Source organism: Esox lucius, chromosome 24 (assembly GCF_011004845.1).
Source record: "Esox lucius isolate fEsoLuc1 chromosome 24, fEsoLuc1.pri, whole genome shotgun sequence".
NCBI lineage: Eukaryota > Metazoa > Chordata > Actinopteri > Esociformes > Esocidae > Esox > Esox lucius.
This window is the reverse complement of record NC_047592.1, coordinates 11,513,942-11,538,986: the sequence shown is the minus strand read 5'-3', so window position 1 is coordinate 11,538,986 and position 25,045 is coordinate 11,513,942. Positions and strand designations below refer to the sequence as shown.

The window sequence follows — 25,045 nt, the reverse complement described above, 5'->3', positions numbered from 1 at the left end:
AGATCTTAAACTAATCAAAAGAGTGGGTTACATGAAGTGGACAAGCTTTTGGGGAAACTGAAAACATTTGCAAACATCTGTGAATTTTAGTCTAATGACAACATGAATTGACATTGAAGATCTTGCTTAGCTGGCAAACTGGCAAATGTAAAATATGCAGACAAGCAGTATTAAAAAATAAACTCAGATTATTGACAATTGTCTTTTGAAGGGACATAGGTCACACATGCCTTAAAGTTAATTGATTAACGTCAAGTGTAATCCTTCCCCTCAATAATACTGGATGAGTTAAATGTGTCTCTAATCTTACCTTGTTGTTTCTTGATACTGAACAGCCAACAGTGTTGCTATACATAACAGCAGTTTCTAATATTGTGTAGTGAAGACACCAGTTGCTTGGAGGTCAAATATCCGTCTTCATGATAAAAAAAATCCAAATCCAGTTGCTTACCATACCCTGAAGCTTACAGTAGATGGCAGCAGAACTCAAGGTTTCCCAACCTCTATGGCTAAGTCTCTATTCTTCTATCGTTTAACTTCCCTTACTTAGTAGACTTCCCCTATGCTATTTCAGTTTAACGTCATGTAGATATTTACACAATTGTTATTTTTTGTGGACACAGTAAAACGATGTGAGATTAGGATTTTATTATGAGCAGTACACTATGGTGTTATGACAATAACTAACAATAGTGATCATTTCATTGTCTAGAACAAACTTGGACACTGCAATGGCTTAAGAAAATTGTTTATTAAACAGTTAATTAATATATAGGAAACGTAATGTTATAAAAGCATCTAGAAAAATTACATATTGTACAAATGATGGCTCCTATTTCAACTAGTCTCAACATACAAAATTAGAAAGGCACTGTGCAGTGAAATCTGCCGAGCAATATAGAAAAACTGTATAAACAACTTTACAGGATCACTAGAATGCCTAAATGAACAACAACAAAAAAATGCTATGTTATGATAATCTCAGGGGCAAGTTAGATGGAAAGTTAGATGTCTACCTCTTTAAGACACTCTTCAAATGCTCACCTAACATCCATTACTCAATCCGTTCTTGAAGTTTGATTAGGTAAACTAACACACAATCATATTAAATTATTTGAGGTGGGCTTAATTAAGCTTCGCAATCACACTTTTGTGTACAGGAAAACTTAAAATTCCAGATGTATCTGACATATGTATTTGACCTGATGATAAATACTGTCTTCTGAAATTACTGGAAGTATGAATAATTTTTCTTCTGGCACTACACTTTTAGTTTGAAATGTAATGAATTGTTAGCTTTTGTTAGAGGGTACTTCTGTAAATATTGGTTTCACCATTTTTAAAGGACAAATCTATAGTGAATGCTATTTCAGGGCATGAAAAGTACTGCATTAACAATACTGACAAGGGTTTGCAGTAAGTTCATTCACATCACGTACGTGGGCATGTGAGAACTGTCATTGTCTAGTCATGATCCTAGGGTTTGCTTTTCCCTTTGGAGTCTTCTACTGGAGTGATTAATACATTATATTTATCTGTCACCAAACTTTTAGTGTCCTGAAATATAGAACTCTAAGTGGTCAAATCAATAATTACAGAAATAGCCTCAGATAAAAGCAGAGAGATTCTAGAGTATGATTTGACCTCAAATTAAAAGTCCAAAATTGTGTAGTATTGAGCCAAAAGAACAAAATATGCTTCACACTCCAAAGAATTAAAGAAGGCATACAAAATATACAGAAGCATTATTTTACAACAATAAGTGTCATACCTTGATCATACTGCACATTACATCACAGAAACAACACTAAAGAGCAAACAAGGCTTATATCTGGAAAGCTGCGTGAGACAATGTACTGCAATATGAACCGGAAACCGAAATTCATAGAAAACACAGCAGCAAATCTACAGGCATGTATTCAATAGTGCAAACCCTTTTCATTGACAATTAGTGTTTCTTCTTTAACAAGTTAAGGTTATATCCCTCCCCGTTTCATCTGTTGGCCTTCATTTTGTTCCTAGTGAATACACCCCAGGGATGGCAGGGTACAAGGCAGCTTAGAACATATGTCAGATGCTGATTTCAGATGTTCCTCTCCTAACAAGGGATACCTTGGGATTCTGGCAATGAAACCCTTTTTTACCTACTTCCCCAGAGTCAGATGAAATCATGGATACCAGTCATACCCTTGCATGCAGTTTGAAGAATTGTTCTATCTAGTGTTTGTGCAATTGCTAACCGGAGCTAGTGCAATAACTGTACATCTATGGGGACAGCATCCGGTCTCTGTACACCTCAAGTCATTGTCATTATTCGAAGCTCTTAAAATAGCTTTCATTTATATTATATTGAATGCAGAAACAAAATGATATCCATGAGTATATCTGTAGATAAAAAGCTTGATTTCCAAAATCGCAAACTATGCCTTTAATCTCTTATTCTGCATCAGACTGGACGAGATCCAGTCAACACCCAGTACCTCTGTGGTCTTATTAGCGGACCCTCAGGATTGTTCATATAAAGAAAATGGATTAATAACAAGGGATTAATATACAGAAACATATTCCACAAATGCATCAACAATGGAAACTATAAGTAAAAATCTTACTTATAGTTAAAGGCTAATTTATTACACCTTGCATTGTTACATAGCAAGAATAGCACACCTTCCACAGAGCAATGAAATGAACGTAAGTCAAGGAAGAAATACCAGCATTCCATTGATCTTCTGTGTAAAGGGTAACTGGTTAGAGGCAGGTTAGTTTCGCAGTTACATGTAGTTAATTAGATAATCTCTGGAAGGGGAAAGTGACTTTGTGTGAAACATTCTACAGTGATACAAAATATGGATGGTCTTGGAGGTAAGTTTGACAAGGTTCCTAGGTCCACTAACAACCATTGCAGATTTAGATAATCTCTGTTTTTTTTTTTGGGGGGGGGGGGGGTTCTACTGTATACATCTCATGGCCACAATCACACCAGACAGATAGAGAATATTCTGGGTCATGCAAGACTCCTGAGATTACTCCTGAAGTATACTCTTCAGACAAGCTCATTATGCCCTTTGAGATGTACCAATCTCTTTGGCATTCCAGATTCATGTCGGACTTCTCATTTGACATCTGTGCAAGCAAAGAAGCGTCACAATACACGCGTTTCAAAACATGTTGCTGCGGCTTTCGTACCAGGCTCTGTAGAGTGTTCATCATAGAAACCCATGTTCATCAAGACCCTTGGTTGTTACAGGATTCCACTTAGCTTTAGTTTTACTGGTGATGTAACCTGCAAAAGACCAGGAAGTTAGATTAGAATACACCTAGGATACATTACCCACTCCTATGATGGACCATTTTTTAAACAAAATGAAAGGGTTAATGATGAAATATATGAAACCAAAACAAAAATGTTTACAAAATTAAGACGTCAAATAATTCATATTAAATGAGAACTAAAGATATTTCAATTTAAATTATATGCAGGCACACTTTCTCTTCTGTAAAACATTGGATAGTCAATCTGTAGACACTTAATATAATATCTAACATCTACAGACTATCAATAGTGTTTCAATTAACTATCACTAACCCTAACCTTAAACCGCATGCTAAAACATTCCCATAACACTTAGTGTAAACCTAAACTTAACAAGCATTTACTTTGTATAGTTTTTTATAGTTTGTTCACAGTACAAATATCCGTAGAGCATATACAGATGATAATCTTGACTATCCAAATAAAGTGTAACCTTTTGTTGTGCAATAAGAATGTAAGTCTGATCAATGCAAACATAACATTATGTTCCTGCAGAATCCAGCTAGATTGCTAACTACTGTGGCAGAGTTAGTAATGAGCTGGCCATCATGAGCTTTCACAAACTTTAAGAAACAAGCTAAGCAAGAGCATTTTCAAAAGGGGTGGTGGTATCTTGTCAAGCCATCTAGCTAGCTAACATTTGTAGGTAATGTCTGTCGATGTCTGTTTATACATTGGCCCAGAGGCATCTTTCGAGTTGCAGTGATTGTTGAAGGTTCTCTCTTGCGTCACCTGCCAGTATTTAGACTTTCAGAATGTGGGGTTGTTGACATGCACTGAAGTAATGAAAACAATTACGAAAGCTGAATACAATAAATAATAGTAGTGAAGTGATTCCACTATTGTATAATTGACGTGGGCTAACTGGGTCTTCCAAGGGCCTGGGTATAATTGGGTACGGACCGTCTCTAGTTACCTGATTCAGTCCGATTCTTCTGGGGCTCAGCAAGTTGAGCCCCCGGGATGGGTAGCCCTCCCTCTCCCAAGTCACTCTCACCGGACGATGCGCGTTGTTCACCCTCTTTAGCATCTGCTGTCGTGTACCGGGCAGGTCTCTGGTGGTACTTGGCCCGGTATGTGTCGGTCATACAGTTGTCCACGGAGAAGTAGGTAGTGGGGAGGGCAATGGGGAAACCAATCTCGCCCGTAGTCGGGGAGTCTAGTTCATCCAGGTCGTCCCCTGGTCTCGGGCTGGGGAGGCGCTCCTCTCCGCTCTCGCTGGCCGACAGATCGTTCCGGTCCTGGTCCGACGAGCCGGACTTGGAGCTCGCGTCTGACGAGCGTTTGTGCTCTACGGGGGTCTCAATCCATCGGCGAAGGGCGGCGTGAGAGAGGGAAGCACTAGGCCTGGTTTTTGCGTCGTGAGGCTGGTGAGAGCGGAAGCCGGACTGGTCTGCAGTTTGGTGGAGGTAGGTCTTGGGTGGGAGAGCCGGGGCCAAGTTCTGATGATAGCGGGGCAGCGGGGAGTGGTCTCTGGGGATCTGGGAAATGGGCTCTTCCTGTTCGGAGAAGGGTCCCGCGAGGTCATCCGAGCTGTTCCACTCTGAGCTGCTGGTCTTGGCTTGGCATGGTGAAACTGGACTGACCGGACTGGAGCTACCATCGAAGTTATTGTCATGCTCATCATCCAGGCTGTCCCTGCCTTCTAAAATTCCAGGAGTGTATCGGAAGGCTCTTTTTCTGTCGCAGGGAGGAAATTATCATATTTTAAAACCTAGATTGAGTAGTTGATAGCATCCATACTTTCTAATCAAAAAAGGGATAGTAGCAGAGATCAATATGTCATGACACCTCAAGTAAACATATCACTTCCAGTTATAGTAAAGATTAAAAACAAACCCCTTATATTCTAAGGAAAGCAATGCAAATGACCATGCTTTACCTTTGTAAACATGGGCTCGATTTAAGGAGATGTACATCTTGCAGGTCTAGAGATTTTGCTTGGTGTTCACCTGGAATGTAAGAACTTAATTAGGTTTGATAAAATCCACAGTCATTGTAAAGAATTTGTCATAGAATATCAGTATAAGCTTAAGTGGCATTATAAGTCTAAATGTAGTTGCAAAACCTAACACTTCTGAGGTTACATGTAATACGAGTCAAAGTCATTAGCATACAAACCGAAACAAAACACAGCCAAAAACACAATTCAAGGATGCCCCATTTATTTTTTATCATGTACCGAATACAACCTATCAAAATATTCAGGACCAGTCGAAAGTTTGGAGACACCTACTCAATTTGTTTAGTCTTCTTCTTTCCTCATTCTAGAATAATAGTGAAGACATTAAAACTATTAAATGACACATGGAATCATGAATTAACCAAAAACATCTAAAATATAAATGTATGTTGACCAGTTAAACACATTCTTGATTCCATATGTTTTATTTTATAGGGTTACACTTTATTTTGAGTCCCAATATCCATCAGTAGGTGTTCTATAGATTGTAACTTTCAACAAACATTCAACAAACATTCATTGGTTGATAAACAACTGCTTGCTAAGATTAAGGTTAGGTTTTGAACAGGGTTTAGGTTAAGGGTTAAGGTTAGGAATAGAATACAGTTTGGGGTTAGAATATAGGTAAGGGTTAGTAGATTGTCTACTGTAACATTTTATCTATCTGTAGAGAATCGAAAGGCACACTATTGGGACTCATAGATACGATGTCACTATTATTCTACATTGTGGAAAATCGAAAACTAAAGAAATTGAGAAGGTGTCCAAACTTCTGACCGTTTACAGTATATTTTCAACTCAACCCCATAAAACCCACACATACAAACACCTCCAATAGGGCTATGCCTATGCTCTTTCTGCCTCCGTGCTTGAATAGAGTCACAGTGTTTTCCTGTCCATCTCTAGCACAGACATGTTATCTAACTGGGGTCATGTTGTGTTACAAGCCTGGCGCAGGGGGAGGTAGTATCAAAGCAGATAGGAGGTTTGATAGAGTGCCCTCTGGGCCCCTAAGTACCACTGTCTGATCCGGCGTGAGCCAAGCAGAGGCTATGCTATGGCACTGAAATCCCAAGCCTTGGCCCCATTTGCTAGCCTTCAGGCTAATCCTTGCTAACACAAAGTGAACACTTCAACTGGGTGGGTAGAGGTGGACCGGAGGGAGAGAGTAGAGCCCCGAGCCATGAGGACATGACAAGCAGGGGGGTATCCAACGTTTGATGGCTCCGTGTCTTGCAGAGTCAGGCCCCGGTGACAGGGAAAGACCCACGGAGCTATGTCATCAAACCAGCTGACAAACAGAATAACCCGGACAGTCATCATCACATGTGGGACTGCTACAGAGAGGGTTGTGACCACGACGGTCAGAATTCGGAAGAGGACGTCGGTTCACGTCTTGTTTCCCTTTATCGCAACGGGAAGTACGTGAAGTTAACCCTCTTTAGAAAAGTGAGGCTGAAAGGTGATGGCCAAAAATATCGAAAGCGCATTGCCTTGCAAGCGCGCCAACAGAGCTGCGGCGCGTTTAACACTGTCGGACTGAGAACAGCCGACTGATCGGAGAAGCGAGCAAGTGGCTTAGGCAGTCTGTGATGCGTCAGCACGGTTGGCTTTCATTCCCTCTCTCTCCTTTTTCTGTGCCCTCAGCGAGAGAATTAGCGGCTAAATCCCTTCTGCTGGCATGCAATTATTACGCAGGGATCGGACTCCAGCGTCCAGGCTGAACACCCCCCACCCCACTCACAATATGATGAACAAAGGACGGGTGCACTTTACAGCACTTTTCTACATCGCTCTTTACTGAAGCAAATCCTCTTCCCTTCAACAGTTGAGTGGGCTGTTGCCAAGAGAGAGAAAAAAATAAGAGGGACTAGGAAGAATAATTGCTGTATAACAAATTTCAAAGCAGCACTGGGTCTTCGGTTAGCGAGAGGCCTCCGGTTGCACTTCATGCCATAACATTTTTCAGACATTAGCAATAAATGGCTAATAGTCTCTGAAATGCCCAGTTATATTGATCGGCTACCGATTTGGCATTGTGGTCATTGACATATGTAATGAGGTGGTACAACAGAACATATCAATATTATGGGCCAGAAAATTTTGTTATAAACATCAACCAGGCAATTGTTCACCAAATTAATTTAAAATCAGCAAATAAGGTTTGAAACCAAGCTACTCATTAATTGAATATAAGCCCTGTTTGTTTTTGTACATCATATTTATAGTTCCTGCAGTGATGAACATACAGATTTTGTGGACATTAATCAGTAATGCCACTGATATCATTTCAGTGTATGTATTTAAACTGTAGACAATCAAGTCATAATTTTGGCGTTTACAGTAGTGATGTCATTCATTTTATAGCCCAGCATCTACATTATATGGGAGCTTCAAGTTACTTTGCAAAAAGTAAACGTCATCATGAAATCCAACCTCAAAAAAATCATAATACCAGAATGTGTTGACAGTTCTTTGAACATTTAAAATAGTTACATTGATGCAACAAGATAAGACTTCAGAGACATTTCAATTTCAAGATGGAGAAGCCAGGATTTGTAGAGCTCAAAGTTTTCTGCAGATCTGCAATCCTTCAAATTCCCCAACATCAATCATACTTGGATTCACAAATGATACATGCATATCAATTATAGGAAGATAAGAAATTAGTCATGGCAAAGTAATGCTTTCCACAAGTATAAATTCTAACTGACGTTAGATCCCAATGATCAGAGGAATGTCAAGAGTACTTACTGACATCTAAAGATAGTCACTATTCCAACTTAAACATAAATTGCTGGTGTGGATGGCAAAGACTCAGACATCAGATCCTACACAAGCAAATGACTCAGTCATGTTCTTGCTTCACACATCTAAATCACAGTGTAACACATTAGCCACTAACTAGTAGCCAAAGCATGAACAAATCGCTTACTAAGCCAATGCAAGACACTTCATATTCACCATTTGGCAAAGCATGTATAGAAAATGGTATCAACCCTAAAAGACCCTTAATTAATGCAATCATTCAAATACATTGTTACCGCTTTGTTTTTGTAGTAGCTACACGTTAACAAACTGACAAATCATGAAATATTTTTAAAAAATGCTGGAGTTGGCTGTATCTTACCAGATCAGGGCAGGTACCCCTACTGAGTGAGTGAAGCAGGTAAGTCATAAAAAGCTTACATTTCATTAGAACGGCCAAAATGGCCCAGGATTGTGCACTCCTTATGACCAAGACACAAAAGCAAATAGGATGTCGTTGGGAGCAAAGCCAAAGGCTATCATACAGTTTACCGTCACAACCCAGGACTGAGACAGGCATTTTATTTAGCTTCATCCATAGCAAGAGGAGGCAACTAGATTTAGCCACAGGCCAATTTGTATAAAATAGTATTAAAAAAAGTTATACAGGTGTGGAATACAGCCATAAAACATAAATAAAATGGACAATCTAAATCCCAGAAGCATAATCGATTGTGAGCTACAACGTATACATTTCCATTTGAACAATCGGAGTTGCATGGTCACCAATTGTACTTCCGCCAAACCATGTTGAGCGCCAACACAAACTCTATGAAACTGCTCACGTCAACGGTTTGGCGGAAGTACAACACACCAGCGGTCCCCCCCCCCCCCCTTCTCCTAACATTCATCATTCTTCGTACTTAGGTTTGTTTCATCCTCTAGATACTCCTCTAAAACAATACATTTGACTGTGGTTGTCAGTCAGTGATATCGATGAGATCTTCTTGTTGTTACTGCCAATGTCAGTGTTGGTTACCATAACCCATGCCACAAGACATGACTGAACACGGCAATGATCAATTGTTTGCTTCAGTCTTTAAGAATATATTCCCTCCATAGCAACGCATTGTCAGCCATGATGAATAGAGACAGTTTATATGTGTCTTGGTGAGAGAGGGGATGATGGGTTTAACAAAGGGGGTGTCTTGCCAGCGGAAAGTGTAGCTTCCAATGTGAATGAGACCGGTCAATAATTGTGGAAAACAGGGATTCTAAAATGGTGTATACTGTTTATGTCTATTCTGACTCCTGATGATGGGTTTTATTTTTTGCCATCTGATCTTCTCTAACATGCTTTAAAAAATGATTTTTGCCTCTAATGGACCTCTGGAATTGACTCTGACCTAACTGCTGCACAGCCCAGGCCAGAGCACCACAGCTGAACTCATGCCAAATTAATTCCAAACACCTTTGCTGGAGCTTGTTCAATTCATAAATGGCAGGGAGTATAGGCAAGAGATGAGGTTCAAATAGGGTGACTACACTGAACGCACCCGATTATCAGCAGGTCAGCATTCCTTACATGCAGCCATATAGATATTCGTACACATTGGACATTTTGTAACAAACAAATATCCCCGGAAACCAAGAACAAGGCAATCAATCATTGTGCCAGAACAATTATTATCAAGTACAGCAGGCCTTCTGTGTGCAATAAGCTATGAAAATTGTTCCACTAAAAAAAGACTAAATCCATCTCATTGATCACAACGATTCTCGAAAAAAAAAAAAAAAAAACAGAAAGTGAAAGATTAAAAATTGAGGATCAGTGGAAAAAAAATAAAATACATCAAGGCTTTGGAAAGCGTTTGTTTCCTTGCCAGGAAGCGTTTCCACATGGTTCGCTCTGTTCAGCATACACGAGCCAGCCTACATGAAACACTGCCCTTTTCCGCTTCGATTCGTCAGCAGACTTATGTAAAACCAACCCTGTTTCTCTCTGTCCTAAACACTGTTTGAGACCTTGCATTAACCTAATTTGTTGTTTTCGGGTAAAAGGGACACAATAAAATGGGGGGGGGGGGGGTGAGAAAAAGTGGCGCCACGGAGTGGTGCCCAGCCATGGCATTATATTTATGAGCGTGTGAATGCCACCCTCTGACAGGCCCGGTCGTGGTATTTTATGCCTGGCTGGGCACAGCTGGGAGGCCCCTGCAAGCTCGCTCATCATCCCTATTCTGTAAGGACAAACTCCACGGATTTCAATTCTGAGAACTGGTGATGGTGTGTTGTAAGGCTGCCACAGATTCAAGCACATTCCGTCTTTCCTCATTTGGAAGGGATCACTTGGACAGTATGCACATTCTATCTTAGTGCTGACCTGACCCATGCCTGTGCTTGTATGGGGGGTAAAAACAGCCATTATCACTACAACCTATTAGTCATTGTTTTGTAATGGCAGCTTGGTGTTTTTGTTGCCAATTTAACATAGGAACTAGTGTGGGAGATGTATTCCAATTGTCTCAGAAGTTTGCTTAAAAGGTAAAAATACATTTTACATGGATTTTAACCCCTCTGTGGTACTCTTTAGACTTGTACATGTATGTTCAGCATGGAACACCTTGTATCACTTTGTACAACGCCCGGCACACATTGCTTCCTCTCTGGAAAGGTCAGGCCCGGTAAATGAGGAACCAGTCCATGTACCTCCATAAAGAATCTCCACAGCGGGGCTCTGACCTTAGCACAACAGATGGGACCATTAATCAAGAAAATGACTGTGGTGTTTCTTAATATCCCTAGACCTCATACTGTACATTCAAATTCTCAGGGGAAATTAGACTTCTGAAGAGCATGATGACAGAGATGATCTTTCTCTGATAATGAATCCCATCAGAGTCACCCTTCCAACTGTATCAGACACACTGACTTAAGTGACTGACAGCCAATGTATTTCCTGCTGTTGGAAAGGTTCAGCTGCCCTTTCTTTCCCCCCAACACCACTATACACAAGAATCCTTTCAGCCCAGTTAAAATCTCTTTCTGGGTTACAAAAATGTGTTGTTCTTTGCTTTGGGCAAAGCACAATATGACAAGGTGGGTGTGAAGTGAGAATTTTGCCAGATGCCTCATCTTTCCTGAGCGCTAACAAAGAAGGACAGATCATTAAAATGTATGTGGGAAGCTGTTATTCTAAACTAGCCAAACAAAGAGTAAATGAGGGCCAAAAGGCTGATGAGGACCAAAATGACACAATGCACCATGCTAAAGCCAGTTAACAAATTGTGAATTTCCAATAGGGATTTACAGCAGTGTTTGGAGGGGAAGCTGATCTTTGTTATTTACTTAGGTGACAGATTAGCCCACAGCACTTACCATAGGAGAAGGAGTGCATGATGGTATTGGAGTCCTCAACTCCTCTGTGAGGGAAGGGTTCTCTGAAATTCACAAATTGAGTAAGGTTAAGTCAAACGTGGACACCACATGACGAAGGCCTTCCTACATGTCCCTTTGTACAGTGTGTCTCGGGCATTTTGGTTATTTAACTACCAACCTTTTAAAAGAGATTACGTAGGATCTAAAGTGCAAGAAAAACAACCACTCTGACCCAAACCACTCCATACTACTATGGGAATGATTCATTGTGGAATAATCTGATACTAATCCACAAAACGGCTTTTTACTTAAAGTGCAGTCGATAGTGAAATTCTACACCAACCGTAAAGATCGGAACAACCTACTCCACATTAGTGAAAATAATGTTGTAGAACATTTTCATAATTAATAAAAGAAAATCTTGATTGCATGGCTTCTCGACCCAGAGTAAATATACACACCCCTTTTGTCAGCCATTACAGCAGTGAATCATTTTGAAAAGTAAACAACTCTGCACAACTCTTGGGGTGTCCAGTTTCCATTGTTTTTGTCAGAACTGCTCAAGCTCCACCCACTAGGTTAGGAATCCATGATGGTCAGCTTTCTGTTTTACGGTTGAAAGTTGGTATCGTACCGATTTGAAAAACGTTTGAAATTGGTTCAACATAACAGTCATCCTTATATCAGTTATTACAGTTCAAACCATCAATATGGTAGTCAGCTAAGAAGTACTATTGTTATATGACTTCCATTCAAAAACTCCTTACCATGAACATGACTTAAAAGACATAGATATCAGCTTATAGTGTGGAAATGCATACCGAATGCTGGTATTCAATGCAAAGTGCTAGTAAACCCTATGGCATCAACACTGGCAATGTGTTTTGTTTTTTTAAGTGGAGGCATTCCTATTAACGACTCAGTAAAAGCATGACTTTTAACCGTGTCAAACCCTTTTTAAATTGCATCCATATGACCTTTTTTTTCATACGTTCTTAGGTGGTATAATGTATTTTACATGACACCTCTTCCATGTTTTTTGGAAGTCTCAGAACTAAAAAGCACTCCACAGTGTGGTTTTGGGAGGAAAAGAAAATTGGTTTGTCATTGTAAAGAAGCACCCAACGATGCACTCCACATTATTAGCCCACTGGTTGGAACAGTAGTGCTGTCAAGCCAAAAAGGGACCCCAGAAATAGAATGTACTATGTCATGTATTTGATGATGTATGCCCCATGTCATCAAAACCACTTGCTTTCAAACTTGGAATTGAATGGCTTCCTGAAATATGATAGTGATTCTACTTATAGATTATGTGCAAATGACTGCAAACAACATAAATTTGCACATGCCCCCAGAGCCAAACTGACTATTGCCCGCTCCCCACATACACACACAGTCCTAAACTGGACAAATCTATAACCCCTCCCCACATACACACACAGTCCTAAACTGGACAAATCTATAACCCCACCCCACATACACACACAACCCTCAACTGGACAAATCTATAACCCCTCCCCACATACACACACAGTCCTAAACTGGATAATATATATATAACCCCTCCCCACATACACAAACAGCCCTCAACTGGACAAATCTATAACCCCTCCCACATACACACACACAACCCTCAACTGGACAATTCTATAACCCCTCCCACATACACACACACAACCCTCAACTGGACAATTCTATAACCCCTCCCACATACACACACACACACAACCCTCAACTGGACAATTCTATAACCCCTTCCCACATACACACACACAACCCTCAACTGGACAAATCTATAACCCCTCCCCACATACACACAAACAACCCTCAACTGGACAAATCTATAACCCCTCCCACATACACACACAGTCCTAAACTGGATAATATATATATATATATAACCCCTCCCCACATACACACACAGCCCTCAACTGGACAAATCTATAACCCCTCCCCACATACACACACAACCCTCAACTGGACAAATCTATAACCCCTCCCACATACACACACAGCCCTCAACTGGACAATTCTATAACCCCTCCCCACATACACACACAGCCCTCAACTGGATAAATCTATAACCCCTCCCCACATACACACACAGCCCTCAACTGGACAATTCTATAACCCCTCCCCACATACACACACAGCCCTCAACTGGACAATTCTATAACCCCTCCCCACATACACACACAGCCCTCAACTGGATAAATCTATAACCCCTCCCCACATACACACACAGCCCTCAACTGGATAAATCTATAACCCTTCCCCACATACACACAAAACCCTCAACTGGACAATTATTGCACCTTACACATATTTTAGTATAATATTTAGTAATTTATTAATGCTTAGTCCATTGTTTTTATGCTCAGTCCAATATTCTTATTGTTTATTTTTTACATATTTATTTTTTACAAAATTACTGCACTAACGGACCAGAACAAATTCCTAGTTAGTTGTGAAACTTATTTGGCAATGAACCTCATTCTGAGTCTGATTAGACATCCAGCCCAAATTGAAAGGTTTAATTGCAAAAGTACCAGACTGCATCTTGAAATATCGTTCAATCTGAACTACAGAAATACTGAAGGAGTGACTGGGCAACAAAATGGATACTGAATCTGGCGAGTGGGAGGAATTAATCAACGTCCTCAGTGAACCACCACAGGCACACACGTTGTCCGTGTTTAAAAAAAAGAGGCAGTGTTAGACAGTTTTTCATGCCCCTTTCATCAGCCTTTAAAATAAAGTACCAATAAAGTTCAAAGATCTAGAGATGCTATCATCGACATTTAAGCCATTTTATGGGGATTTTCATTGATTTCTTGGTCTAGGTACCTATTTAGACCCACATGGCAGTATTACTGACAGAAAAATACGCCAACTCAGTGAGAAATGCATTAAGACTGTATATTAATCAATACGAGTTGTATGAATTAACATATTGAACCATTGCTCTAATGGCTACACAATTGTCAGTAGATGCTGCCTTGCATAATGTAGTTCAGTAAGACCGGCATCGGGTATAGACTCAATGCCCCTGCCTGGGAGGAGAGCAGTGGGTAGATAGTTGGGATCATTATCGCCAAACACGACACACTGCCAAATGGGATAAATGATGAGCCTAGCACAATAACCTCAGCAGGCTTTCTGTGCACTTAAATGGAAAATAGGGCTCACTATTCTTAGAGACTTGTTGTTGTTAGCAGTTTTTAATTATTCAGAAATGTTAGTAATTTTGACATTGATAGCTGGCGACAGCGGCGATAGACAAGGACGGTTTTGAGTGACTGAATATACAGTACAGTACCAGTCAAAAGTTTGGATGCCAACCCGTTTGAATGAATGGCTAAATGTGGTCCAAACTTGTGATTGGCACCGTTTATATGCTGTGTCTATTAAGACTAGTACTGATTTAAACATTTTGGAAAAGTTGGATACTGTATATCCTAACTTAATCTCTTCATAGTTCAAACAATCTTACAAGAATCCAAAACATACAGGATGCAAAACACTAGTGTTTACCTTGTCAGGTGTACCTCAGGTATGGGCTTTAACTCTTTGGAGGTGAAGTTTTCAACCACTGGTGAGTCCAGGTTTGTGGAACCATTGCTGAGCCGGTCACTGCTCTCGTAGCCCGATTCTGTGCGCTGGAACTTCCAGGTGTCGCTACGCACCTTCAGCATGTTTGCAGTGACCTTTGACCTGTCCCTGTACTCTGACTCCAGGGAACTGCGGCTGCCCCCGGTCTCCGGCCGCTGTTCGTCCTCATAGATGGTCATCAAGCTCTTGGGCTTGTGCTCCTCGCGCCCGCCCCACATAAAGTCCCGCTCAGGTTCTCTTTCGTGGGCGGGGGGCACCCTCTCCTGGCTTAAGGGTTTCCGCCGAGGGCTGTGCTGCCGTCGCTCCTGACCCCCACTGCCGTCACCGCTCGTCACACTGTCCACATTTAGCGCCTCGCGCATGGGCTTCCACAGCCGACCGGGCTTGTTGCTGGTGCCGCTGCTGCCGGAGCTGGAGTTACCGTTGCGTCTGCCTTCCCGGGTCCCAGGGCGCTCTCGCGAGTCTTGGCTGCTGTCCGTGTCGTAGCCGTTGACGAACGGGTCCAGTCTCCGGCTGTAACGTCCGGCAGCCGAGACCCCAACTCCGCTGGGCAGGGCAGCCGGTGTCAGGGTCTTGGGATGGGAGCGGTGGGTGGCCTCGTGGGAGGAGGACCTGCCCCCCAAGCGGGGGGTCCTCTCTGTCCTGGTGGGCCCTTTGCCCTGGCTGGCATACAGGCGTGTGTCCTGGTACTGCTTGAAGCCGTTTTCTGGCGGGGAGGCGGAGCGGGAGTACCTCTCCGGGATAGCGTCTGAAGAAAAGAGAGTGGAAAGGCTCTTAGGAGGACTTGGCCTCATTGCTCGTAAAGAAATGGTCCTAGAAATCTGGGTAATGGGTTTTCTATAGCTTTTAAATGTAGTCAAGAATAACATTCAATTGTCAGTAGGCTGTTATACCACATGACCTATTCATTTAAATGTTCTGTTCACCTTGGAAATAGGAGAAAATAAACACCCTGTGCATCATTCCTAAGGTGCCAAGGCTGGAAAAGTATTGTCAAACGAAGCCCCGAAAGCAACAAGGGTGGTTTAATGGTCTAAATAACCTGGTTGATGTCGCTAGGAAAGGAACTTTTTGCGTTGTTGGAATCGAGCAGGCGGAACTTCCAAACTGCTGCCGCTAAATCCACACTTGCCAAGTGCAGAGACCGACTTTCAATGGTATTCCAGACGCAGAGTCTCCCAAGAACAACAGCAGTGGCATTCTGGGGTATGTGAACAATGGGGTCATGGTGACTTATTGAAGGGCCATACGACAGAGACGTAAATGATGTGCAGTAAGGTCCTGCGTCTCTGTGGCTGTGACGTCTGCAGGGACATGAATGATTAAGGTGGGCTTTGTGTTTGTGTATGTATAACTGGCTGTCCATGACTGCTTGAATTTATAGCAGGCCTGGAGATTGGAACTGCATGACTGTGGAACACGTGTTCGTGTAGATTTGTGTGTGTGTGAGAAGAAGTGTGTGTGTGTGCCTTTTCAAGGACACGGTGAGTCATGCCCACCACAATACATGGCTGGACACCTCCACTGGACAACACATTCTTAGGTTACTGCGGGGCCATCGTGCAGTACAATTGGCCACATGTTTCACACACAGGCAAATGTGAACAGCGCCCGCCCACACACACACACACACACACACACACACACTCACATTCATGTACTGGCTAACACCTGATCCCTTGCTTTATCCACGACTCCTGCAACATGGGGTTTTGTGTTATTAAGGGGACAAAGGGGGGTATCGTTTAACGACCAGTGGTTTAAATGGTGTATTGGGGAAACAGCTTAGGCTTTTAACAAGCCGCTTGAACCACATATAAAAGATAAGACATTTCTTCCCAAGTGCTTCACAAGAACCCTTACCCAATAATAAAAGGTTTGTGTAAGTTTGTCATTTCCTGTTTTCCTGAGAGCAATGGGATAAGCAAATGTGAATTCTATTGTGCAAATGAAGAAAGCAAACACTCCGTCCCTCGCAAAAGGAAATTCTTTGTCCCTTCCTCGAATTTCACCTGTGTTTGTCATCCACAAACAAGCCTTAAATTACAGACCAAGCTGAAGCACTGCTTTCACCCAATCTTGGTTGGTCCATATAATCAATGTTGAAAACACAAAACAAGAAATTGTTTTGTGTAAAGTCTGAGACTCTGATAGACTCTTATCATTTACACAAGAGATTAATGCCCTTGGTTTGAGTTGGGCTGGCAACCAAAACATTGCAGCTTTTAATCTGAGCTAATCTGAGCTAACATCAGGTCTGCTACTGCTCCCTTGAGCAAGGCAATTTGACCAAATAATTCCTATTGATAACGCTTCATTACCGTGTCGGCTAATTGTCTAAAAAGCTAATGTTGATTCCATTAAAATGTGACTCACTGAGGAACTACTCTTGCAAAGCCATATCCTCAAATCTTGTAACACCTCCTTAGAGGTCTGAACATTTTAATGTTAGGATGTCCCCCATCTGCAATATTTTGTATTTGATGTTACATTTCCAGAAACCTCCCCCCACACAGCCGCTGAAGGTTTTACGTCATACTGCGACAGAACTTGGCATTACTGCTTTGGACAACCCATCACTCGGTTGCAGGGTCCGTTACGTTACCTGAAGAACGCACTGAAGACAATCTAGTGAGCACCTTTTGGCGCCCTGCCCAAGCAAGGCATTAGATTGGGTTGACGTGTTGCAAGGTTCCCGCTGATTAAAACTGGCATTGCAGCCCTTCTAAACATCCGTTCAACATACATTGGGCAGGCTTAGCATTGCGTAGCCAGGTCTAAGAAACTACTGAGAAACCAACATTGGCTGCACCCTTTCCACTGCAATGACATTGTTTTGAATGTTCTCAAGCTACAGTAGGCCAGTATCAGCAAACACTGTTGCCATCATTATCATGTTGTTACATTTACACAAATGGCAATGTTGTCATTATCTAGCAAAGTCGGGGGGGGAAAGGCAGTGAAGGATAATGATGAAATCCGGTGGCCTCTTCCAAATCTCAGATAACATTATTCTATATGGTGGTAAATGTAAATGTCGTTGTACTTCTGAGCCAGTGTAAGGCAGTTGTTGATGAGCGCTCACTGACAACCCTGATTAGAACGCTCAGTCAGGCATCGGCCCTGTACAGCATAGTCAAATAATACAGTGACCAGACTTGCAAACCATGAATAAAATAATGGGCCTGCAATTTGGCTCCAACAGCCCAGTTGGTCGGGGAAATCTTTATCCATGCCTGAATAATGTTTTAATAACTCCAAGTCCATGAATAAGCGTATCCGAAATCACCATATAATAATATTCATTAATAACATGACAGGCTGGATGATTTAGGATAGGCCTGCCCTGAGTCTTAGGTGGGCACAGAGAGAGTTATGGCAGGTGATATTCAACAGCACCTTGGACATAACCTTTCCCGAAGAGATGCAGTCGCTATGGTGAGCCATTCGGCTGATGGGGCACACGCCAGAGTTAAATCACCTCGAACATAACTTATGCCGTTCACATGGCACGTGTGGGTGTCTGTGTAGATTTGTGTCAGTGTTTGTGAACAGGTCGGGCTGTATGTGGTTAGTGTCTGCGCGTTTGTTTGTACGTGTGACATAAGAGGTAAACGGACTATGCCTGTGTAGAGATGCAGACGCAGTCTTTTAGACTCTGACCTAAATGTGAACAGTTCCACTATGCTACAGGAAAATGTGTACTACTAACAGTAAATTCAATGGCCCAAAAAGCACCCCGCCTCCTAGTGCACTAGAATAGGGTGCCATTTGGAATTCAATTAAAGTCTCATTTTGACACCAACTTTCCTTATCTGACCGTAATGCAAACCTTTATATGTTGCTCTATTTCCCAGTGTGGCAAGTCAGCTTTTTAGCAGAGTGCTAGCTGAGGCAGTGCCGCAGCGGAATTTATTCCACTTCCATTAACTGTAGTGTCACCTCCAGCTGCTCCATTCATCACTGCCATTAAGCTAGCCTCTGTTAGCCTGGTGCATTTAATCATAACGGGACGTGAGCATTGTGCTAACAGGCTGCAGTTCCATGGCAGCCTCGGGGACTAGTATAATTCCGGGGACTAGTATAATTCCAGGGCCTCGCCCCCCTGGCCCTTGGTCCACAGGAATTAATTGACAAACTAACCAATGGCGAGTCAATTCTACGAAGTGGTCGGTGGCGAGGTAGCCTATAGGATGTTGGCACTCGGTCTCAGGTTACCGTGGACGTGGCCTTCTTTTGTGTGTTGTCCTGGGTTGTAAGCAATAGTCCAGGGACCAGGATGGGTGTTCTACAATCCTTTCCTCACGTAGCACTCTAACCTAGTCACGTTAACCCTGAAGACATCACAGTACCAACCTACAGACAACATCCAGGAGTCCAACACGAACAGGGCAGATGTATAAACAACACCAAAGTAGCCAAGAGTGTGGTAATGGAGTAGGTGTTGGCGCATAGCGCGGTAGGTCAAGCACGATTAACAGGGAGAGTGGATCAGCGTTTTAATCCTCACCCTGACACATTGCTCCCAAACTGCCCATCCCACTGGGTTACGTAAGGGTCAGGACCGAAGAACGCTAACCTTTTGCTAAGAGGAAAAACGCCTGCCGGTTTGTCGTACTCGTTCGGTCGAGGGTGAGCTTCCCTTGTTCGTTCAGTGGGGGGTGCATGTGTGCGTTGGCGTAGACACGTGTGCTGCCGCAAGGTTTAACGGCGGCGGCCTGTTTTCGTACCTCGGTGGTGCGCGTCCCGTCTTCTCTCCGTCCTGTCCTGGTCTTTCCTGAAGGGATGCATACTGCGGATCTCGGCTGCCTTCTGAGCCACCTCTTTGGAGAAGTCCTTCAGACGGCTCTTAGGATCGCCGGTGCCCAGCTTCACTGAGAAAAAAAAAGGAACACATCATATGACACGTTGGATTTCGGTCAGTCTGAGAATCCAGTACGGTGTGACTTGAGCTCCAGAGGTGGAACTTGTAGGCACTGTGGAAGACATTTCTCTTGTCCTATTCTCCCGGAGTCTTAACTCTGTGGTCTCATCTTACAACATTAGAGAAAGTAAGAGACGATGGAAAGTAGAAGGATGTGCTGTGATCTTTTCAAGTACAATAAACAGCCCTCAGTCAGGCAAAACATGGAGCATGTTCTCTGAGTGCTGTATGAGCACTTTAAGCTCTCCAAGGTATAGGCTTGGAATTGAAATCAATGACAAGACAATTTGGTCTCCTGGCTTGCACATTATACAGTCACTCCACTGTCACAATAAATGATTATGAGGAGAAATGATCACTTTTCCCACGAGGTATCTGACTGCAATTATTGTCAGTGATTCAAAGTGTCTTGAATGTTGCTCTTCTCAAAAGCCCTGAAGGACTAGTAACTCAAAACACGTTGTACAGTTTAGCTTCTGGGTATAACCAGAGAGTAAGGGAAGATGCCTAAAACAAAAACATATTTTCTCAAGTAACTCAGCAGTTTAACTCCTCTTGCTGACGCTGTCTCTCTTATCATATTCAGCCTTGTGACGTACCTGGACCTCGGCCCCCACTAGTCTGGCCGCTACCTCTGGTAAAGGTTGTTGGGGTTTGACTCTTCTGTTTGAGGTTGCTGGGGCCCAGCAGGGCATTCAGGTTCTCCTTGGTCAGGTCCAGCTTCTTGGTTGCCTGAACTGGAGACTCGGACGCTGAACGGTTGAAAGGGAAGGGAAATAATAGTTTTTTGTAGCACACAGCTGGTCTGTCTCTTCATTGGCGGTCCTCACAGGTGAGAAAACTGGGATCAATTCAAACAATCCCTGTAAGCAATTCCAAGAACTAATGTATTTACGCTGCCTGTCAACTAGATTTAGTTAATTCACCCACCCTCCAAGTATTTATTTTGTTTTATTTCTTAGACTGGACTACCACTCCACTGTCTCTGAAGGCCAGTGAGCCAATGTTACAGTGGTGACCTGGGACGAGGCCACCTCGGCCAGCTAGAGGGTGGATCATTAAGGGGGATAAACCCCGCCCTAAACAAATCCAGAGGTTTTTAATCCCCTAGCAGATATGTTAAGCTGTTGTCATCAACAACATATTGCCATTGCCAACAGCGGTGGGTATTTGGGTTGTTGACGTCAAAAAGGGGGAAAAAACGAAAAAAATACAGAAATTGTCTTCTCATTAACTCCTGTCGTTTTGGTTAAAGTCATGTATTATTTAAGTGGTAGGTAAAAGACTATTAGCTAACCGTATTCCAACTAATATACGGTTATCCAACAGAACATGATAAATTCTGGGCACTTTCCCAAGACCCTCAGCATTTCCAAAATTCATGGTTGGAATATGTCTGAAATCAGGAGTCACTAAGCAGGACATTTCAGAGTCATCAAAGTAGGATTTCTGTAATTTAATGAAAGTTACCAGAAATATGCCACCCTAAGTTCACCCTATTTCTGAAGTCTGTTAACAGCACATCAACTCTCAGGCCCTTCCATACCTTTTGGCACATCCTCAAAGTCTGAATTTCCTGCATACTTAAAAAAAAAAAATTAAAAGGAGCGATGAATTACAACCCTGGTGTATGATTCCTGGGAATTGGCTTGAGTGAGATTTAGGAAATGAGGCCAGTTATAATGTAGTCTCCAAAAGACCAAGACCACATTTGGTCTCAGGTCGCCTAAAGTCAGAAATCACGAGAGACCACTGGAAAAGCGTCTGAAAGACATTTTAGGTTGGCACAATGAAAACTGACAGTTGCCATCCTGAAATGAACGGCATCGGTTTCTGAATAACATTGCTACGCAAAACGAAAGCAGTTGTCCCTCGCTGGGCTGTAAAAGGCCGGGGACTTGTGCCGTTACCTTGGAAGTCGACACTGTCATCGGCCTTGGAGCGGGAGCTGTTCAGGCACGAGGCATCGTCTACAGAGATGGCACTGCCGTCAGGGTTGGAGTAGAACAAGAGGAGCGGCTGGAAGTGGCCTCTGATGCATTTGGTGGCCACATCTTTCCACTTGGACCCAATCTAAAATGCGGGGGGGGAAAGAAAAATGTAGGTAAACAAAGGCGCACACACACATGGGTTTTGTGAGGCAAACTGGGATTAGCCCAATGTGACAGAACATTTTTATATATATATATATATATATATATATATATATATATATCTATCCTGGATCTTATTGGCACCAACCACTATTCTCATTCCATTACACCCGAGAGGTATTTTCGGATGTCCACCTCATCTGCTGCATTCCTGTCTACCAGTCACCCACAGGGTTTACAACAACTGTCTGAATATACTTCTCAAAAAAAAAAAACGGGTATATTTATCCATTCACACATGTATTACAACATTTGCAAAGCATGAATTCATTTGAACACCACTTGTAGAAGATTTTATCTGGTTCATACATTGAAAGGGCATGGGCTGTAGGGAAGTCTTGTCAAATTTTCATACCAATTCCATTTCTCATCTAAATGGATTTCCACAATTAATAGTTCACAAACAAAAAGTTGACATAATGTGCGCTTGAAATCAGGGATTTTTTTAAATCACCATCGAAATGAATTGGGACAATGGACAAGAAAATTGGATTAAGGCCGGTCACAAAACGGCTCAGAAAGGAATTTTACTTTCAGAAATCTGCATTCATGAAACCATGCACGTCCAAGAAAGATCTGCAAAAGCATATTGTCTCTTTGCCTTGGATCTTAAGTTAATATTCACTGAAGCGGAGTCTCAGAGCAATCACATTATCTTAGGAATAGATGCGTGCCTCATGACAAAATGCCAACCAGGCAGACTGGAGGCTAACAGATGCTAGTGTGCTCCTTAATTAACCAAATAACAAAGGGGAGACAGGACCAGAAGGTGAGGGTGAGATAGAGATAGAGAGAGAGGGAGAGAGAGGCTAAAGTAAGATGAAAAAAAGTCTATATGTAGCACACCCATGTTAACAATCAATCAAAGAGAGATATGAATTATAACTGTGGTGTTCCTGGGATTTAACTACAGTCTCAAGTTGCCTCACTCTGGGCCTCCGAGGGGTGCACTGGTCCCTGAGTCACAGTACAGTCACTTCATAGGGGAAAATCCTGGTTCAAATCCTGGTTGCGGCACATGGACAATGCCCAGGGACTTAGCGTATGGTGCCTCAAACTGGCCAAGTGCTGCCCATGATGGGCGGGTAGGTGTCGGACAGGGTTGCTTCATTGCTCTTCAGCACCTCCTAGTGGTAGGATGGGTGCTTGTGATCTGAATTATAACTGTGTGTTTGACCTTAAATGGTGGCCACTTAAAAGGTGAGAGGGAGGGAGAGAGAGAACACCGATGACAAAGACAGGAAATTAGAACCAAATAAGAAGGGGAAAAGAAAACAGGATGGACAGAGGTTGAACGCTTTGGGTTTACATTTTAAAGGTGGCCCATGACCCATGACCCCCCCACCCCCCGCCCTGGGACACGCTAGAACATTATATCTGCTGCGGCTACAACAAATGATAAAAGCATTCATGACAAGAATGATGGTCAACCGATCGAAACCATAAAAATAAAAAATGAATATAGCCGGTGAGGTTTTTAAAGCCTACCTATAAACCGTAAGAAAACGAGAAGCAGTGCAGAAACGTGTTCTGTGCAGACTGTGATGTTGCTGGCTCAGGGTGCTGCACGGAAGCGTTCTCTCCCAGTTGGGCTCATGTGCACATTCAGCACAAGCTGTTGACGGATTGACTCAGAGCCAGCCTGCACAAGCACCACAGTCCAGCGGAATGGACTGGATATACACGAACGCGTACGCAGGTTCGGGCAGTAACAAAATTAGATGCATTCTTTGAAAACAGTTGATTGCATCTGGGATTACGCCCCTTCTGAAATCAAGAAGAACATTTCCCTAACTGCTTCGGTGTCGTTTAGTGCACCTTCATTGCCCCTGACATATGTTTGTCACGTTGACCACCCATGTTGAGGGACATGGATTTCACTTGGCACACGGCTCAATCAGAAAGACGTCTGTACTCTATTAAGTTCTTACTTGGTTCTGTCACTCTGTTTGGTGCGTGAGGGAAACATGGTTTATTATTGTTGTGCAGTGTAAGCATCCACTGCTTGTTTTTAGTCAGCCGCTGCAGCATGTCAACCGTTAATCAAATCATAATGCAGAGTGTAAACGGTTCTGGGCCCAACTGAACAAAAACACCCGGGCAGAACAGGTGGTTAAATAACCGAGCCGAACAAAAAAATAGAAATCTTTCGTTTCATTTTTAACATTGCCTCGTTTTCATTCCATCAGGAATCAGCAGAAAGGCACAGGTGTCATGTTCACTTCAACTCCGTAACAAATTAAATAGCACAGGAGCTTAAGTGAACAGAGGGCTGGAACTCGAAAAAAAGGTTATTTTAAAGTTTTGCAAATTCATATTATTTCTAAGTAATCCGCCCACACCTGCACACACACTTTCATATACTGAAATGTGCAAGTCCGGTTCAGGGAGTCTCTTAACCTTGGATGATTGACGATGCAATCAAATGGGCAAAGACAGAGGTTGCTTTACTTTCCATTGGGAAAACATGCACTGCGCATTCCCCTACACTTGCTAAAGTGTCTGCGTGGTTGTTGGTGATTACTGAAGACTTTTCAACCCCAGTGAGAGCTCATCAACCCCGAGGGTGGTGAAGGGTTGATGGCAGATCGATGGGGCCTATCTAGGACGATAAAGAGAGTGAAGATGGAGATTACAGATGGATCCGGGCGAGCTTCCAGCTCTAGCGCTCTAAAAATTTTAAAAAACTCCCTTATATCAGCTCTGGGAAGCACGTCGAAAAGAGCTGTTCTGAAAATGCATGCCTCTCTCATTCAAGTAAAATTAAAGGTTGAGGAAAAAGGGTATGCTCGTAGTGAAATGCCCACAGGGAGAATGTTCTCCCGATGGGAATGGTTGGGTATTGTATTGCAAAAGGTGCAAGCATGTCAGAACGAAACAAACACTGGAGAGGGACAATAATTCACACAACGTGTATCCAAATTATTGCTCAGATTTATTAACCTAATCTA

At 42.6% G+C, this 25,045-nt stretch overlaps 1 protein-coding gene across 3 annotated transcripts in view; it reads right to left on the bottom strand.

Moving 5' to 3' along the window:
* Positions 1-736: 736 nt before the first annotated feature.
* The window catches only part of LOC105022102 (inactive ubiquitin carboxyl-terminal hydrolase 53), a 49,609-nt gene continuing 25,300 nt past the window's right edge, over positions 737-25,045 (bottom strand). For all 3 annotated transcript variants that reach the window (XM_029117561.2, XM_029117560.2, XM_029117562.2), the window contains 8 exons: positions 21,852-22,014; positions 20,541-20,693; positions 19,748-19,891; positions 14,940-15,765; positions 11,403-11,464; positions 5,196-5,265; positions 4,230-4,993; positions 737-3,283 (listed from right to left, as the gene is read on the bottom strand). In XM_029117561.2, the coding sequence (XP_028973394.2) occupies positions 3,207-3,283; positions 4,230-4,993; positions 5,196-5,265; positions 11,403-11,464; positions 14,940-15,765; positions 19,748-19,891; positions 20,541-20,693; positions 21,852-22,014 (2,259 nt within the window). In that variant the 3' untranslated portion in view covers positions 737-3,206. The remainder of the gene's footprint in view (positions 3,284-4,229; positions 4,994-5,195; positions 5,266-11,402; positions 11,465-14,939; positions 15,766-19,747; positions 19,892-20,540; positions 20,694-21,851; positions 22,015-25,045) is intronic.